At 37.7% G+C, this 19,074-nt stretch overlaps 1 protein-coding gene across 1 annotated transcript in view; it reads left to right on the forward strand.

The window, feature by feature from the left end:
• The window catches only part of MYO3A (myosin IIIA), a 114,144-nt gene that overhangs the window by 17,843 nt on the left and 77,227 nt on the right, over nucleotides 1-19,074 (forward strand). The window contains exons 4-5 of the mRNA XM_066199217.1: nucleotides 13,056-13,160; nucleotides 13,906-14,005. Coding sequence (XP_066055314.1) covers nucleotides 13,056-13,160; nucleotides 13,906-14,005 — 205 coding nt within the window. The remainder of the gene's footprint in view (nucleotides 1-13,055; nucleotides 13,161-13,905; nucleotides 14,006-19,074) is intronic.

Below are 19,074 nucleotides of genomic sequence, written 5' to 3' on the forward strand. Positions count from 1 at the left end.
GGATTTGAAGGAGGATGGTGCTATGGTTTTCTGATTTGTTTTAGCTGCTCCTTCAAAGCAGAACAGAAAACATATTATGCCTACAGATACCCAGTAATGGATGCCAGCATTGTGAGGTGATCCAGGATAGAAGTAGATCTCTTGTTGCATAATAAATAGTATTAGAACCGCTGTGGGCTTTGACAGTAAAAGCATCCAGCCCATGTTTGATATGATTGAGAAAGGGCAGTCAGTGTGAGGGTTCAAAGGGATAATGCCATGGTTGGAGATGGCTGGTTAGGGATAAGTACTCACTAAAGCCAAGAGAAGAAAGTGTTGCAACATAAAATTAAGAATGCTGAACAAGACATGTACACTGCTGCGTCTGGCCTGGAGTGAGTCTGCTGTGCTGTTGCACTGTTGTATCTGCTCTTTGGAGAGAGAAATCTTGAAAATCAGATGCTTCCAGATGTTTGCAAATTTAACTGTGGTCACAAAGACAGCCTTAGAGTTCATGGAATATTTATAAACTTTCTTCACAGATTCATAAATGAACAATGGCAGCACAATTTACATGTGTGTCAGAGAAAAATGAGTATAATTAATGCCCAAATTTTGTGTGGTTAATAGTCTTGGATCCTTCACTGACCTAGTATGTGTGGAAGAGTTTCTGTTCGTATTGCCTTTTAAACATTGCTTGTAATTCTAATAGATGGGGAAACTCAGAGAAGTGCATCCTTCTTATTTAAACAACAACAACAGTCTTCTGCTTTGTTATATAATGTCCTATCTATGGAGTATGTTCATGTAAAGGAATAACAGTCTCAGCAAGTCCAGTTGCTGAGGGGATGGAATTTTTCTTTTTTCCCACTTCGAAGATGAGATGGTATTAGTGCAATTTTAGGTTGCAGTGTGGTTTCTACAAAAGAGGAGCAACAACTGTCCAAAGACCCAGTTATTGGTATTTTTCTTGAAAAAAAAAAGGAGGCTAGAAAAAAAAAGGAGGCTAAAATATTTCACTGCTGTTGTGTACCTTAACTTGAATGAGGCTTCAGCTATTTGAGAGCTGGAAGTCTGGGTCATGTAAATATAAAGAAAGACAAGAAATTATAAAAAAACAAATACCACCCTGCTCCCCACCCTCCCCCAAAAAACCCAATGAACCAAAACAAACCCAAACCAACCATGACAAATTATTTGATTTTTACAATCATCTCAATTTTTGCAGTAGGTGACAATATATTTACTCATTTAATTTTGACACAGTAATTTTGATTTTCTAGGCTGCATAGGGAGGCTAATAACTTCTGTGTCCTAGGTAAATAGATCAATAGTTTTTTAAAATCTGTTTGTCTAGATAATCTTCCTTCACCAAGCCTGTGATGCTTTCACTTCATTTCCATATACCAGTCTAAAAGGGCAAAGAGTCCTGAAACATGTATGGAGTAGTGGCTTGTGAAGGGTCTTGTTGTGTTGGCCGTGTGGGGGTGACAGCACACTCTCCCTGCCAGAACCATATCCATCCCCTGCTCCTTTTCCAGGCACAGGCTACCTCTTCAGGGGGCTGTTTATGCCCAAGCAGGCTGGGCAAAAAAAAAAAGCAAAGCTCAGAGCAGGATGCGTAGTTCTGCCCTTCTCTCTTGATGAGATTTCCAGCACTGTGTATGAGTCCTGATGGCCGGCAGCAAAGCACTTTCTGTCCATTTGCTTTCTCTGCTAATGGTGGTGTCACTCTTCGTGGCACCTCTCTGTGCATGGAAGAGGAAGAGAGGAGTGGCTGTCAGTGCTGTAAAGCAACTAATTCTTGTTCTAGATGCGCAAAGATACTTGCCTGAAAATATCTGCAGCCTCAGGTTCTGCAGCCTGCAGGGAAACCACAGAGACTGGGAAGTCACTGATCATGCAAAAGTTCAGCAAACAAATTCATGTAATTGAAGCTGTTGGGACTTCAGTTGTTGAATTCCATTTGACTGAAGATTTTGTCTTTAAAAATCATACAATTATGATGAATCAAGAAGCATTTGGACAACACTCTCAGACACATGGTGTCAGTCTTGGGGTTGTCCTGTGCAGGGCCAGGAGCTGGTCTCAATGATCCTAGTGGGGCCCTTCCAACACAGAATATTCTGTGTTTCTATAAGGAGTTGGTAGAAGTATGGAAACTGGAGTTGTTTTTGTTGCTGTGACAGTTTTAGCAAGAGTGGGAAAATCCAAATTCAATCACATGATTCTTTTTGTGAGGCCTCTCTGAGTAATGAGCAATGGCTGGGTTGAGCCCCACTGGAATTTGTGGGAGTGCCTTGAAGCAAGACCAAATAGTCTCACTTTGGCATTTAAAAAGATGAGCCTACCTGAGATAAACTAGAGACATCACTGTATCAGTTACTTCTCTTTTGCATGAAATAGAGAACCCTGTGGTATGGACAGTTTAATAATTTATTTAGGATTTTCCTTTGGCATGTTTACAGTATGCTTTTGTTAGATACAGGAGCTACTATATGCAGATGAGTTTCCATCTACAGGAATAAAGGCAAGTTTATGGAGTTCAAAAAAAGCTTTGAATGGAAGTTGTGTTGTTTAATGGAATATTTAATAAGAGTTATAATAAGAAAGTAGATATACAGCTTTCTCTGGTACGTGATATTTGCTGTAAAACAGTAATGTTTCGGGAAATTAGTATAGTGGAAAATAACAAGTCCATTTAGGTTTCATAAAAGGCTGAGTGAGGGGCAGGAAGCTGTCATTTGCCTGAATATTATTAGCTATTTTCAAATGGCATATATAGCAGAAAAATGAAACAATTGAAAATTGCTTTTTCGTATTTCTTAACACAGGTCATTTTTCAGAAATGTCTTTGGTTATAATTGCTCCATTCAAGCCAACACTGAATGTTTTGATCCATTACATGCCTGAATTGGGCTTGATTTCTCCATTTCTAATGTGTCCCTCTTTGCTTCCCAATTATAGCAATTTTTCATTCTTGAATCATATCCTATTTTCTCAAGACCAAAGATGTGTGGCTACAACTATCATTTGATGCTTCAAACTTTCACTAAATACCCATAATTTCTCTGCATAATGAATATTTCATATTACATTGTGGTTTGCACAGTTTGTATCTTTTAAAAAACTGGTTATGGCCTACCTTGCTGGAGAATACCCAGATGCAAAAATCTGGTTCTCAGTAACCTCTAACAATTTTTGCCACCAGGCAGTAAAGCAGAAGCCCAGAAAATAGTTTTACCATACCACTATTTAATCCAGTAGCATATGACAAATATGCCTCTCACATTCTAATGTTTAACATCACTTTGCTTTCTGTGCATTTTATTTTTGATCACAATTTTACCAAAGATGTAAGGTAATGTAAAACCAAAATAAAATAAACCACCAAAACCCACATTTGTGTAGTTTTTGATTAGATCTGAGACAATCAGACCTCCTTTAGCTGTGATGGGGAATAGCATCATTCATCAAAAGAATGCTTGGACTAAGACTTGTTTGTTCTTTGCTGGAGGGTTTGCTCTCTGACACCTGAGGGTTAAGTGCTTAAATTCAAGTGTGATAGACAGTACAATTTGGCTGGTTTTGTGCTCAGTTTACCTGCTGGATCTCTTTATAAAGGGAGTGACTGAAGGCATTCCAGTGGTAGGGAGAGGGGTCTCCTCCTCATTCTTTGTCAAGCAGAGGTGGCTGAAAGCTTCTGAGTAGAGGAGAAAAGTACTGTAGCAAGGAACAAGGAGCTGGGAGGTACAGAAACAAGACGGGTATCAGTGGTGATGAAAGGTTTCCTGGGCTCCAGAAGTAATGCCAGCATTTGTTGCAATTCAGGAAGCTGCTGACTTTGCTGAAATCAAACCCTGGAAGCAGGGAACTGCCTTACACCCACACAGTGAGCAGCGGGAGATTGGTTTACAAAACACTTTCATTTCAATTCTGTCCAATCTGGTCTCTCCCAGTTAATCATTCCAGTAGTTCATTAAAATAATAATAATGATAAGAAAAATATGGCTTTTGAATTTAGCATCCTTTTGTTCTTATAAAATTAGCTTTAAGAAAGTCCTTCACAATGTTCTTGCTTAGTAAGGTCCTGAGACAGAGTCCTGTAGCTCCTTCTGTGTCCCCACACACTCCCATGAGGAGACAAATTTCCTTAGGGATGAGTGGGTTTCAGCTTCACTCCTTTTGTAAAAGTGGCCTTTAGACAAGCCCCATTGTTTGGATCTGTGCTTCCCCAGCCATGATTTCAAACTCAACAGGGAAGATTTCTATTGCAGTAATTTAAATTACAGTGAATTAGACTAAATTACTGTCTTCGTGTAGAAACACACACATAAAATGGATTATGTATAGTGTGGACATGGCAGTATTTGGAACTACTGTCTGAAGCCTGAATAATATAGAAATGATGCTACAGAAAAGGAAGGTGCTTTGAAATATTTCTTAACTGGTGAAGAGTGAACAAAAGTAACGCAGTTCTGAGAAGGAAATAAAAGCTGTGAAGTGCTTGCTGTTACCACAGGCTGCCATATTTGCTTAGGGGGTTATGTGTGTTTTCTAGAGCCTCAGCTAAGGGTTGCAACAGTCAGTAGAAATACTTCTGTCATTATGGATCCCAGAGTTAGTCCCTGTGTTTTCTCCCTAGCCAAGGGAATGGTTTTATTCTCTAAATGTGGGGGGGGGGGGGGGGGGGGGTTGGTTGGTTGGTTGGTTGGTTGGTGTGGTTTTGTTTTTACCACTGCTCCTTGTGTACGATAAAATGATGAATTGCACTAAGTTTGCTCTCTCAAAATCTTATTTCTTGGTAAGCTGCCTCTTGTATTTGCTGAGAAATTCCTGTCTCTTTACTGACCAATGCCTCTCAGTTTTCTAGTTAGGTTAGCTCTTATTTTGCAAAACAACCTTTCCATTTATTTGATTCTTTAAAAAATATAGCTGTGCTATGATGTTGCCAGGTCATGAAGCTATAGTTGAAGCTCCTTTAAAATTTCTGGTTTAAATATATTTTTGCTCCCATTTGCTTCACAGAGAATTATTTGTAATAATAACTTGGTACCATTTCAGCTGTATTATCTTTTGAGAAGAAGTGGACAGGTGATACATTAATCTCTTCATTAGCAACCTGATGGGGATGTAAATGTTTTATAACATAAAGATTGTGAAATATGGGATGATGCAATGTAAAGTTTGCGTTGGGGTGAACTAGAAGAGTAATTGAGCTGGGCTCTGTCCATTAAACCTTTGTAACAGCACTGTCACCTTCCTGCTTTTTTTTCCACAATATTACAAATGCTTTAGAACAGAAAATTCCTTCTTTTGGGGATTAGGGTTTGTTTGTTTGTTTATGTGAAGTCTACTTGGCTTCATTCAATTATGGTGAGTTTGAAAGGAGAAATTCAGGCAATAATTGCATGGTTGCGGCTTTTCCATTTTGGCCATGATATGAGGATATCTACTGTCTGACAGAAACATAAGGGTTTGTGAAGGCCAGAATTGCATAAGATGAAACAGGCAAAAAACAGCTTTTCCTCTGGCTGGCTGTCTTGTCAGTGCATGTGCATGGCAAAGAAAATGAGAAGTGAAAAACCAGACTGAAAGGAAAGAAATCAGAAGAAACGAACACCCGTGAGGCTGTGACTAACACAGCCCTAGAGGTGCTAGATGATATAAGATAGAAAAATCATAAATACCCCATAGTTTTTGATTACTGAAGCAAAATAATTCAGGAAAGATGCCTGTTTCAGTGATACATTTTGTTCTCACTAAATTGAAAGCAATCAACTTTATCTAAAAGCATAGAGAAACCATTGCTGTGGTTTCTTTTGGATATGGGTTGTCTTGTCCAGTTGTGAGGAAAAACAGGAGCTACAGTGTACATCTTCACATTTCATTTGAGATGAAAATAAAACTGTGCTGCACAGACAGAAGCTGTGTACTGAACCACTTGGCCCATTGGAGAAACTGATTTAGCACCCTGTAAGTTTTCACAAGAACTTTCAAGTACGGGTGGTAGGTGTTAAGTACTGTTAGTGGAATGTGCTCTTTGGCAGTAATAATTATGAAGACGTGTCATGCTGTAGGCAGAGAATAAGAGTTACCTGGTCCCAGCTGAACTATAAGATGGACAGGCCATGGAGTTCTTGTTTGGAGACAGAAGGCAAAGAAAGTGACTCTAGAAATGGCTGTATTGGGTAGTTTCTGTTCTGTTCGGTAGGTTCTGTTCTGTTCTAATAGAGAAAATCTCTTTTGAAAAGACATGGAAAGAAATTTGAGTGAAAAAGGCCCCAAAATAGTTGCTTTCACTCACCTAAGAAAAGAAGGGATGGTAAAGATGGCAGCAGGGTAAAGGTAATGGGCTTAGGGAGAGTATGCTTTGGCTGGCTTCAGGAACTGGTGGGTACCTGTACTTAGGAAAAATAATGTAAAAATACAGGAAAGTACCAGCGTAGCTAGCAGTTCTTCAAACACATTAAAAACACAATAACAAATTCACTGGTGCAGAGAAAAATAGAAGCACAGTAAAAGGCTAGTAAGAATAAAATTTCAGAATGCCTTCAAATAGAAGAAACAAAAATGCTCAGCTAAAGTTAAAGTTCAGAGGGTCTAACGTGGTGAGTAGTAAAGACAAGGTTGCTAGAGAAATGAGATACAGGAATACTTAATACATGACTTTACAAAGTGAGGAAAAATACTGTCCTAGGGATACACAGAGCAATCTACTTTAATTCCCACAAAGGTTGCAGAACAAATTAATAGAAACCACTGTAGAACATGCAGAATCCAGTAACTTTATAAGTGGTCAACTTGGACTGGACCAGAACAAGTTATATTAATGCAACATCATCTTTTAACAGGATAATGTGTCTTTTGTAAGGATTTTATTTGGTCCCATGTGACATACTTGTGAGGAGAATATGGAAATACAGAAACTTCACAAAAACAATAAAACAAATTATCTCTTTTTCAAAAGACTGGACTTAGTTCACTTTCAGGTTGGGAGAATCTCAAGTGGGCATCTGCTTTTGGTCTGTTTCTGTTCAGTAATAACCTGAGTGATGAAAAAAAAGTCCACATAAAATGTTGAAGTAGATACCTAGTTGAATTACAGACAGACTGGGGAATAACATCAGATTCGCGGTTGTGAATAGCAGAGAAATTTTTTTCAATCACAGAAGAGAGATTCATGCAAAGTACTGCTATCCATAAGAAGAAAATATTGGATGTATCTGACCAGGCTGTGGTTCTGCAGAAAGCCATTCTCTGGAAATGGTTATGTTCTGTTCAGCTTTTCTCAGCTAAGACAAGACTTCCAAGGGAGTTCTGTATGCAGTTTGGGGTAAAATGTGAGACAAATATCAGTGGCAAATTGAAGGCAGTCCAGGTTGAGAAAATGTGGAGAATTTCAAAAGGTTACAACAATTAATGTTGTACAGCTAAAAAAAGGAAAAAATGGTGTATCATGACAGTAGTCTGACAGAGATGGAAATAGAAAATAATGATAATTTATTATCAGATACTGCTGAAAGGAAGGGCAAAAGTAATGCAGTTTTGTTGGAAGCAAAAAGGATTCAGGTTGGATAGCAGGGAAAGTGCCCTATGAGGCTAGAGAAACACAGAAACGGACTACAGAGAAAGACTGAAATCTTCCTCAATGGGAAATTTTTAGGAGCAAGTTAGAAATGTATCTGTCATATCTGAAAGTACCAGGGCTTTACACAGTGCATATGTGGTGGACTGAGTGATTCCCTGAGATCCCTTTTACTCCTCCACTTCTGTAATTTTATGATTACAAACCAGCAACACTAGGAATCTTCTGTCTTACAGCAGTCAGTCTTCAAAGGAAGGTGCAGTTAGCTCAGAGACTGGCAGTGCTGCTTAGGAGAGCAGGTCAGATTATTGATCTATTCTAAGAACAGGGAAAAAAACCCAGAGATTAGTGCCTGTGATGCTTTTAGCATTCCTATGTGTGATAACATTAAAGCAAGCTTGGACTTTAACATAACTATAATTCATGCATGGCATAAACTGTGCATATGTGATGTACTGCCCAGTCATTTATGTCTGAGCAGCCTGTAAAGATAGGGAAAGAAGCAATTTTAGTTGTCCCATTGTTTGCATCCAAGCTACTGAAGTAAGATGAAAGCACCTTGACAACTGCAGAATGGAAGCAAACAGTACCTGACAGCTTAGATGCATAAGCCAGGAGCAGTTGGATGATTAAAGGCTCTAATGGCCCTAGCAAAGGTAAACCTGATAGTTTTCTTAAAAGGGGAGCTGATACTGAATCTTCAATGGGCATCAGAATCGAGAGGAGCTGAAGAGGAAAAAATGTCTAACTGGGTCAGGTGAAGAGTGACTAAGACCTAAAAAGAACATCTGCATGACTGTGATGTGATGGCAATTTTAAGTGAAATTTCTTGTGTTAGGATCATGCTTTTCTATTATATTTTTTTTTTCTGAAGATAGCTTAGCATGCTAATAGCTCAATTACAGTAGCACATGTTTGTGGCAGATGGGTGGGTGGAGAACTGCATGTCATCCCAGTATGAGTCTTTGCCTTTTGGAGTGCCAGAAAATCATAAGGGAGGAGCCCTTTTCTAGCACTGTAAAAGATTCCTAAGCACCTCTTTTGATAGAGCTATGCATGGCTATCACAGCTACAGCTCTTTAAGGCAGATTTTTATGTGAATAAAGCTTTCTATTAAATTTTTCTTTCCCTTGGTTTAGGTATGCAAGATTTCCTTCATTCTTTGCCACTCTTTCTGCTGTCTGAAAATCCAGACTAAGAACTGAATATGTTAAAATTCATATATTCTGAATCATATGAAAGTACAGCATGGAGGGGACCTTTGGAAGTTATTTGGTCCAGCCCCTTGCTCAAAGAGTATTAACTGAAATGTTACAGGTTTGTCCTTTCAATTGAAGTTTGAATATCTCCAAGAATGGATGTAACAGACTCCCTGTGTAATCTCTCCCAGTGCTTAACTGAGTGGAAAAATTTTTCATTTATGTCCAGTAGGAATCTCCTGTCTTGCAGTGGGGGTTTTTTGCCTTTCATCCTTTGCTATGTGACACCAGGAAGATTCTGTCTCTGTCTTCTCCACCCCATTTTAGGTACCCTTAAGGCTTCAGTTTACCCTCCTTTTAGTTGCTTGTTTTTGTAGATAATATTTGCATTCTGTCAATGCAGACACTGGAAAAACTGCCAGTAAGGAAAATACCTTTAAGTCACAAGGGGACAATAGAAGAAGTGACTAATATTAATTTGATGAAAATTGCCCATGTGCAACGTTCTGACATTTCTAAATTATTCCCCTGTGGGACGATCACTAATATCTTCCTTTCTTGTGTCTCACAGTCTGAACATTCCAAAAGTCTGTCCCTTTAGGTTGACTATACTCAAAGCTAAATGGTGGCTTCCATCTGATACAAACCAGAAAAAATGCTTCCATGTATGCAAGAGAATGTGTGTGAATATGTGGAGAAAAAATAGAGAAAAAATAGTTATGATCCTCTCCTCCCAAAAGAGGTCATGTCTCATGACAGTGTAAGGTCATTTGAGTTGCTTTGACCTTCAGGGTCGGGAGCAGCCCTGGGGCAGAGCTCGGACACACATCTCCTGCTGTACAGCTGTCCCAAGTTCTCTGTGCGCTTGTTGTTTTGTGCTTATAGTGGCCCTCATCAAGGTTTCTGAGGAGATTTTACCAAATGCTGTTGAGCAAATGACACAGACTGATCAGCTATTTTGTCGTGTGAGTTCATAATGTTTGCAATAAAGTAAGAGCTACCAGCACCTCCCTTCTCTAGATGCTTCACTGGAAATTCGGAAGATATTTTAAAAAAATTTTCTCTGTTGCCTTCATGATTTCTTGTCATCCAAGCGTTTCAGTTGGCTTAACCTGAACTGAGCATCTTTGCTAAGAGGCTACACAGGTTTTTACTGTGGACAGCATGCTACTAAGAAGCAGCAGATATCATAATTATAAGCTGCAATATTTAACAACAGCCCAGGAAACTTTCTGTCTAGCAGTACTGCTAAATAACATTTATCCCATAATCTCTCATTAAAGGATTGTATAAATCAAGGTTATGAGATTTTTTTTAAAATTATTTAGGGTTTCTAACTCCTGTAAGTTTCTATAGACTAACATCCCCAAGGATAGTTTATTTCCTTTCTACTCAAATTCTCAAGCAAGCATGGTCAGCACTGTATTGGGCAGGAGTATTGTAGCTCTCTCTAGCCTCTTGTTTTGAGATGGAAGAGAAGAGCCTGACTCGTTAGGGGAGAGTGTTTTTGAGGTGTGTATTGAGCACTCTGGATTGAGTACACGTGCAGCTCATAACCTGAGTCAGGAGAAAGAATCACCATTTCAACTTTAGTCTTGTGCAGATTTTAGGGACATGTGGCAGCTTCACCTCCAAAAAATGCTCAGTAGAGACAGGAAATTAGAGCAGATACAACATTTTACCTATGATAGTAAAAATAGAACAAGGTTAATACTAACCTGTGTCATCGTTGTCGTCATCACTCCCCCTCTCACCCACACAGCGTAGAGCACACACATGCAGTGTCTGCCATAATCTCCTTTTCTAATTGTGGTTGTATTCCAATAATCCCTTTTCCTCCTTACAGCTGCTTGCATTCTAATACCCAGCCTTTTTTCCCCCTCTTCCTCCTATGCTGGAGGTCTCAGAAAAATATTTATTGTCCGATGTAAGTAAAAGTACAGCTCTTTCACGCAGAAGTAGCGAAAAATAGTTGTCCTGTGTGTGTGCAAGAACCTGTGTTTGTAACATCCTCACCTGAACTCTGTCTACACAGCCACCCCACCTTGGAAGTTGGTGGAGGGTTTCCATGGTGGTAGGGCTGATTTCTGGATTCTTTATTTCAAGACCTCTTTAGCTGACCTTTTACATACCCAGGTTCAGTTTTTGTTTGGTCAAAAATAACTACAGTTTTAGTATCTTACATTGCCTGATATTTTAAGTAAGTTTTATCTTACAATGCAGATATTTATCTCATAATAAGGATTTATTTCTTATGAGAGTAGTAGAAAAATTAGTTAGAGCAACATGTTAAAGAAAGCGAAAATTAACATTAATGACCCAGGCAAATAAATCCAGTATTGGCTTTCCTGCCAATAAAGAGGGTGATTTCTGAGGTGCAGTTCCTCCCTTCTTCTGCCTACAAAAAGAACATATTCCTTTCTGCATTGGTTTTCTTTACATTGAACGAGTTTACAGGTCTGTAAAGAAATAAGATCCGTCTATAAGAAGCAAAATGTAACATGAGATAATGAAGAAAAATTGTTTGAAGAATATAAGAATGTCATATGTGTAATGTATTTCACAATTGGTTTGCAGCTTGTCAGACAGTTTCAGTGCCCTGAATTCAAGAGCATTAAAAACAGAATTGTAATAATCCATTTGATTCGATTAAATATGTCAGTGATGTGCCAAAGTTAAAATGATAGAAACCCTGAAATGAAAATGTCATTGTAAAAAAACTAATTAGAAAAAGTCAGTGTAGAAGGCAGACCAGCATGGCTAATGACTGTAAATGAAATCCTGCTTGGGAATCTGATCCTTATCCAGCAAAGCATTTAATCCCATCATTTAAGCATATGAGTTCTTCCCTCTCTAAGCATCCATATCGTCCCACTTAGGTAAGGGTGAGGTTAAGTGAGTTCCAAGACTGTTGTCACAGAGCTCAGCCCTGTCAGACCAGAGCCCTTGCTGACCTGATGGGGGTCACATCTTGCAACAAGAGTTACATATTGGATGGCATTCCTGTAGGCATTCATCTGGTGCAAGTTCAGTGCAGCCTAGGGGTTTCAAAGGTAGTCAGAGAATTATTGTTATGTTTGGGTACAAAGGGATAGAAAATGCTTTTTACTGTAAAGTGCAAGTCTTTTTTTTTTTTTTTTTTTTTTTTTTTTTAATTGTAGCACAGAAAAAAAGTAAGGGTATAGAAGAACAGATGAAAAATATACGTATACAAAAGAATCTGATGTCTAGAATTCTGCAGTTGAAAGGTTTTACTGGTAAATTATGCCCTTGATTTGAATATACTTCAAATGTAGTGCAAAGGAATTACTGCCTTGTGCTGCATTGTTAAAATACCTTATATGGATATTTAGTTTCATGTGAAGAGCTACTGGATGATGATACTGCATAAGAATTAAAGTATATTTTACTGTTTTGTTGGGAGCAGCTACTCCTTTACAGGGGCAAATGGCTCTTCAATCAATGAGTATTGTCAGGTGCATTATGGATAGTTTCAGGGCTTCAGTGCCAATTTCATCTTTGCAGACATGTAACTCCTACAGTAGTAGGTACTCAGTACTCACTAAAGTTACATTGTTGCTTCTTACAGCAGAAAAATTGTAGCTCTGCATCTGGAACAAGGAGCTGATGGTTGATGCAACAAGGGCTATAATTAGTCTTACACCCACAGCACACCTTGTTTCAATGGGAGACCATTCTTTCCACAGTACTTTCGTCACATTCCACAATGCCTTGTGTCTCCCTATGCTAGGAATTAGGTACTGCTCAGCAAAAAGGGCAGCTTTACCCTTAGTAGGCTTCAATTTGGGGAAATTTCTCTGCTGCCTGTCTTCTGATCCATTTCTGTCTTTAAATCCATTTTTACTGTACATAGCTTTCATACCTGAGAATTGATGCTGTAATAATCCGCATTGGTGGTGAGTTCCACATGATGAATATAGGAAGCAATTAGTATGCCCCACAAAACATGCCTTCACAGCTAATTTATTGCACTGTAAACTACTTCTGTTAAGGTGAAAAGCAGTCATGTATATAGGAAAACAAAGAGATACACAACTATACTTGTGGTTGGACAAGAAGAATTAAATGCAGAAAGTAGTGGAAAATAATTGGCAGAAATTGCTGAGTTTGTTGTTTGTATACATGGTAGACTTAAGGACAAATTTGTGGTTTGTCAGCTTAGTAGAATCTCCTTTGGCTACAGATATAAAAAAAATACTGAAAATGAAAACCAGGTGGCTACTCCAACACTCCTTAATTCCTTTTTGTATTCCCCTTATGTTTTGTAGCTGTGTAATGGTGGATCTGTGACTGATCTTGTGAAAGGATTTCTGAAGAGAGGCGAAAGGATGAATGAACTTATAATTGCTTACATTTTACGTGAAGCTCTGATGGTAAGATAAGCTTTCAATGAAAGGACAGTCAATATTCTGCTCATACTTTTTTCTTTAAATGAATGAATACCATGTCCCCACTAATACAGCTCACTATCTTGTATTATAGCAGTGTTTAATGAAATCAAGGCAATGTGTAATTAGGATGGTTTCTTTTAAGCAAGCAAGATAAATAGCAGTTAATCTGTTCATTTCACTATTAAGAGAATGAAAATTGATTTCTGACCGTTGATCAGTTTTCTTAACTACAATTCACCCTTTTCTTTTAGCAGAAATATCAAAATACTGTTCAGCTTCCTATGTCTGGATCCAAATTATTTTTATGGTAAAATAATCCACATATCTGGCAAATTCAAACCCTGCTACAAGAATTTGGTTTTGCTCATTAGGATCAAGTGTCTTTATTTTCATTCTCTTATAACTGAAATTTTACATTCTCTGGTGGAGTTTAGGTCTTAGTAGTTTCCTTTGAGTTTATGCTCTAAAGGTATTATATGTAGGTTTATAGTGATATTTTTCTGCTTTCATCTTAAAATTTCTATTTGTCATAAAGTGGGGCAATTAAAGAATATTTTTCCTTGTTAGGAGGCAAGTGGTTTTGCAGTAAGAAGGACATCCCTGTGGTTTTGGATTAAAAAAAAGCTTCAACTATTTTTCATACTTTTCCACTACTTTGTTGTTTCTGCAAATGTGATACAGATGACAGAGCTGTTATTAAAGTTCATGTTCACGTCTCACCTTCTAGGGACTTCAGCACTTACATGAAAATAAAACTATCCACCGTGATATTAAGGGAAATAATATCCTTTTGACCACTGAAGGAGGAGTCAAGCTTGTGGATTTTGGTATGCTATGTTTACTTATATATACAATGTTTTACACCTGAAGTATGGAAAATAGAATAAATAAACCAGAAAATATTATGTCAATTTTTCTTTTAAGCTTTTAGGTTCTTCATTAAAAATCACTTGGATAACCAAAGTTACTTTTTTTACCTTGATAGAAATTTTAGTGATTTTGGTAATGCTGTTTCAATAGCATGGCTAAAAACCAGAAATTATGATATGGTGGTAGTAAGTGCCAAATACTTTGAGGCACAGAGTAAGTGAAATGGCAAAGTAAGTAAATAGGATTCAAAATAAGTTTGGAGTTTAGTCCCTCCAAGAACCATACACTGGTTCAGTGAAATTTGGAGCTGATAGGAAAAAGCTTAATGTTTTATAAGAGAGCATTTAAAACTTATTAGATATTGTGAAGAATGGGAGAGCTCCACCTCAGATGCATATACTTCCTTCATTTAATTTAAAACAAAACAAGAGATACTTGAAGGCAGTAGTGGGGGAAATATTATGTAGGTATTCCCCACTTTCTAAAGTCTGGGAGGACAGATTTTGGCAAATCTAAATCTAAGAATTGGCATTAAAAGGATCAGTTGAAGCCTGTTAGGCCTAAAAGGATTCTGAATGCTCCCATCTTTGGTGTCACCACCGAAAGGGAAGAGGTGAGCCATGGGTAAGTGGATGCAACCTGTTATTTATCAGCCATACCACAGTCATTTGCCTAAAAGGTTATTGACTCTTGTTTCATATGAGGGGTATAAAAACTTGCAGTGCTTGTTGTTTTAAACTATTATCTTCAGGTAGGACACTGCCTTCTTATGTTAAAAGTAAATTTATTGGTCACTATTTCACAGCACAGCAGACAACTGTAAGTATATTTAATTCAGCAGATGGAAAATCTCTGTTTTTCCTTTGCCCTCCTATTTTGTTAATGATACTGATTCAATTGACACATAACAATGCTTTAAACTAATAATGGGATTTTAACTCTCTTTAGTATAGTATCTTCCAGCCAGTAGATTGTGTTTATGGAACTCTCATGACTTGACACACAAATTCCCCCCAGTTGTTAGGGTTAGTAATTCTTCTGAAATGTCATGTATTTCTTTCATATTCCTCAGATAAAATCTTCCATTGAAAAATCTTCATATTTTCTAAATCATTTGCAATATACTTATTAGTATTTTCTGATAGTCTGGAAGTTTATTGAGAGGCAAAACCCAGTATTTTTGCCCACAGGTTTTTATTTTTTTTGTGGAAAAAAATTTAAGGTGCTGAAGGCAATTAGAGGATCAATGCTTCTGAAAATTAAATCACTTATGCAGATATCAAAACTTGCAAGCTGTAGGGATGAAGACCTGAATTCTTTATTCCCCAGCTACTGCAATATACTGATAAGACTGTAATTGAAAAATAATCTTAAATTCTTGGGGGAAAATTGTGATGCCAAAATACAGGTTAGTACATGTGCAAGAAACAAATATACACACACATTTTTGTGGGCTCAAAAGGGCCCTGTAATAGCTGCAGTCTGTCCCCTCAATGGAATATACAAATGACACTTTAACTTAGGTATAGATTGATATTTTCCCTGGGTTCCCCCCACCTCCCCAGGAAGAAAAACTATGTGAAGCCAATTAAGAATAGTTTCAGATGAAATAAATTAATAGTCTTTGTAAAATCATCATGGAAGATGTACCATTCACCATTCAGGCTGCTGCTTAAGGTATTCAGCTGAGATTTGTGGGATTTGTGTCTTCTACTTAAGGGGATTTAATCCCACATTAATCAGATTCCAAGATCATTTTTTTAGCCAGGAATGTGAGTTGATGAAAATCTCTCATGTTGGCATTGATACAGACTGTTGTACATAAACATTTATTGGATCAGGGACTTAAACTCAGCTATCTTTTATTATACAAGCCTCTAAAACTGACAGGCTACAGAGTAAGATAGACATGGAGGTACAGTGTCCTTTTCACCCAGTAAATACTCAGGGGAAGCAAAAATTTTGGTTTAGGCTGAATCAATTGTTACATGGGGCCAAACAAACACAGAAAATCCCAACCCAAATAATCACATCACCCTTTCTAGCATGCACACAACTTTTCTGTGTGGAGAGGGGAACAGAGGCAGGGAACCAAGGACTCCTTCAACCACTGAACATACATAACTAAGGAAGTGAGCCCTTCCCAAGATAACTTTATCTTCACCATCCTCCTGCATGCTGGATGCTGATGAGATGTTCCTGAGGAAGCCTTTGCTGTCCTCCCCCAGTGCTGTTTGTGGTGGTTTTCTTCAAAACATAAACCCTGTGTCTAAAAAATGGGTTTGTGAAGTGCCTTATGGAACACAAAACTAGAAAAAGACCTCTTCTCAGTCTGCATGTATTGTGCAATCATTTATCTTGTGCTTTTTTGTCCTTTTTTTAAAGTACATTTAGGAACATTTTAAGAGTCATAAGTGAAAAAACAGTTACTTCTAGTGAATTAAATCACGTTTGAAAATGGCTTTTTTTTCCCTTCATTGCATTTTTACTCTTTGAACTTGGTGTATAGTGTTCTGTTCTGCCATGGTGAGTCCTTCCTTGCACAGTGGTACAAACATTTCAGGAGCTTCATTTTGTGACACAATTTATACACGTTGCTTTGTGGTCATTGTATCATAGGTATTTATGTATGTTGGGTCCACAGTTTATGAACACTGCACAGTCTTCACAATGCCCTGATGGAGAAGTAAATTACTTTAATTCCCAGTTAACAGCTGGGTATCTGAAACTTTGAGAGACTGAGTTGCTTGAGGTGACACAGAAAAGGTAGGGAAAAGCTCTTCCAAAATCCAGGTTAACTCTCTGGACTGTTTGCCTTTTTAGAGGTACTGACAGTTAAAGAGGTAGAATACCACTGAGAGAATACCACAGTCCCACAGCCATGCCTCAGTCAGATTGCTTTGAAGAGTGAAATTTTTACTTTCCCTTAAAATTCTGCTGGAATATCGCTTAATCATCCCAGTAATATTCTCATGTCTAAGAAACACCCAATCCCAATATAGATTTATGATTAAATCAAGTCAAATACCTAAAGGAAGCCTAGTAGAAAGTTGAAGAGAAACTATTTACAAGAGCATGTAGGGACAGGACAGGGGGGTATGGCTTCAAACTGAAAAAGAATAAGTTTAGATTAGATATTAGCCAAAAAAAAAAAAATTCTTTGCAGTGAGGGTGTTGAGGCACTAGAGCAGTTTGCCCAGAGAAGCTGTGGATGCCACATCCCTGGAAATGTTCAGGGCCAGATTGGATGGGCCTCTGTGACACCTGGTCTAGTGATCAATGTCCATGCCCATGGCAAATGAGTTTGAACTAGATGATCTTTAAGGTCCCTTGCAACCCAGCCCATTGTATGATTCTGTAACATCCCAAAACAATGCTTCTGGAGCTCAATTGCTTATCAACAAGCTGTCAGATAAAGTTTTAGTTTAAACTGTCAAAGCCACAAAAATTTTGAAATACTGTTACCAGGGATGCATCCTCTGGCCTTGCACCCATCCAGTATTATAATTTAGATCAGCAGAAATAAAATAATTTTTATTTTCTACAGACAATGAGTAGCAGCCAAAGGGATCTACTGTTAGAATGTCCAGTGTTCAAAGATTCAGTCTAAGTAGTCATTCAACTTCTAAATACATTAATAGTCCGTATTTTCTTTGTAAAAGAGGGCTGACTGAAGGCAATTTCACTACCTGAACATTTGTGGGAATTAGCTGCTAAGATGTGCTGATAGAAAAGCTTTGGGGTAGGATGTTCTGCCTGAGAATTGCAGCAATTAGGCTTCAAGCAAGGAATGTCCTCTACCACATCATATAGTTGCATTATATTCACCTGTAGCTGCTATGTTTTCCACATAAAATACAGATTTGATAGAAAAATATACATTTACATTAAATTCCCTGTAGCACTTTAAAGAGTGACTGCTATGTAATCTGTTATATAAAAAGAACTGGAGGTAAGGTGTGAATTAAATTCCTTTCTGATAAATATTCCTAATTATAGTCACAGTTTCTTATAACTGTTCTATGGAGAAAGTCTTTTACATCTGTTTCAGAACTCTGATTGCACACAGTGGATTGATGTTAAAAAGACAGATTTCAAATGAAATTTTAGCCTCTAAAGATGCAGGAAATTAATGTAATGAAATTTAAAGAAATTAATTTAATGCCAGATACCTTTTGAAAGCCTTGTGACAAATTTATCTGCAGCATTTGCTGCCTAAATATCTTCCAGTGTCTGATCTTTTTTCATCAGTTAAAAAACTTGCCTGAAGTCACTTGAACACATAGCACACCTCATCTGTAGTAAAAATTCATATATTCATCTGCATCTTATAATGTGCAACCAATTTCATGGGATACTGAGGGTGTAACATCTGCTTCTGCTGACAAATACTTGCTTCTTTGAATAGTCCCTCAATTCAGTTTCTTTTCTTGAAATCAGGATGCTGCACAGCACCTTTTATGAATTAATATCAATCTAAGTTACAGTTCTATAATGTGCTGTTTCAAAATGAGAGAAAAGAAGTTTAGCTATATTATTATTATTATTACTGTTGTTATTACTTTAACTTTGGTCTGAAGAAGTCTGAGTGACATTTCATTTTGAAAGATTTGAAATTATTTCTGAAATCCCCTGCCATTTCAATGCTTCTGGGGGCTTGAAAGCCAGAGCTTTTCATGCTTATATTTTTTTTTTTTTAACAAAGAGGATCCTAGAGGACACAACTCCCTATTAGCAAACTAGACAAGTTGCTCATGTTTCCTCTTTTCTCATGGAGGAAAGAACCATTTTTCCACTAAAAGCTTTGAAACAGCTATGGTCACGTGGCAAAGTGATTCTTTTAGCGAAAAAGTGGAGACTGTAATGCTGATGGAAAATTTCTCTTTAGCTGTACTTTTGAGGGTTGACCTTTAGGCTGATAATCTTTACCAAGAGCACAGGTAGCTCATACTTCTTCAGAACTACTGAAGCCTGCTCTCCCAGACTAGAAATATCTCAGAATGAGCAGCTGTTGCCTTGGAAATGT

This window comes from Chamaea fasciata, unplaced genomic scaffold, assembly GCF_029207755.1.
Source record: "Chamaea fasciata isolate MVZ Bird 193981 ecotype frontalis unplaced genomic scaffold, bChaFas1.0.hap1 SCAF_1, whole genome shotgun sequence".
Taxonomy (NCBI): Eukaryota; Metazoa; Chordata; class Aves; order Passeriformes; family Sylviidae; genus Chamaea; species Chamaea fasciata.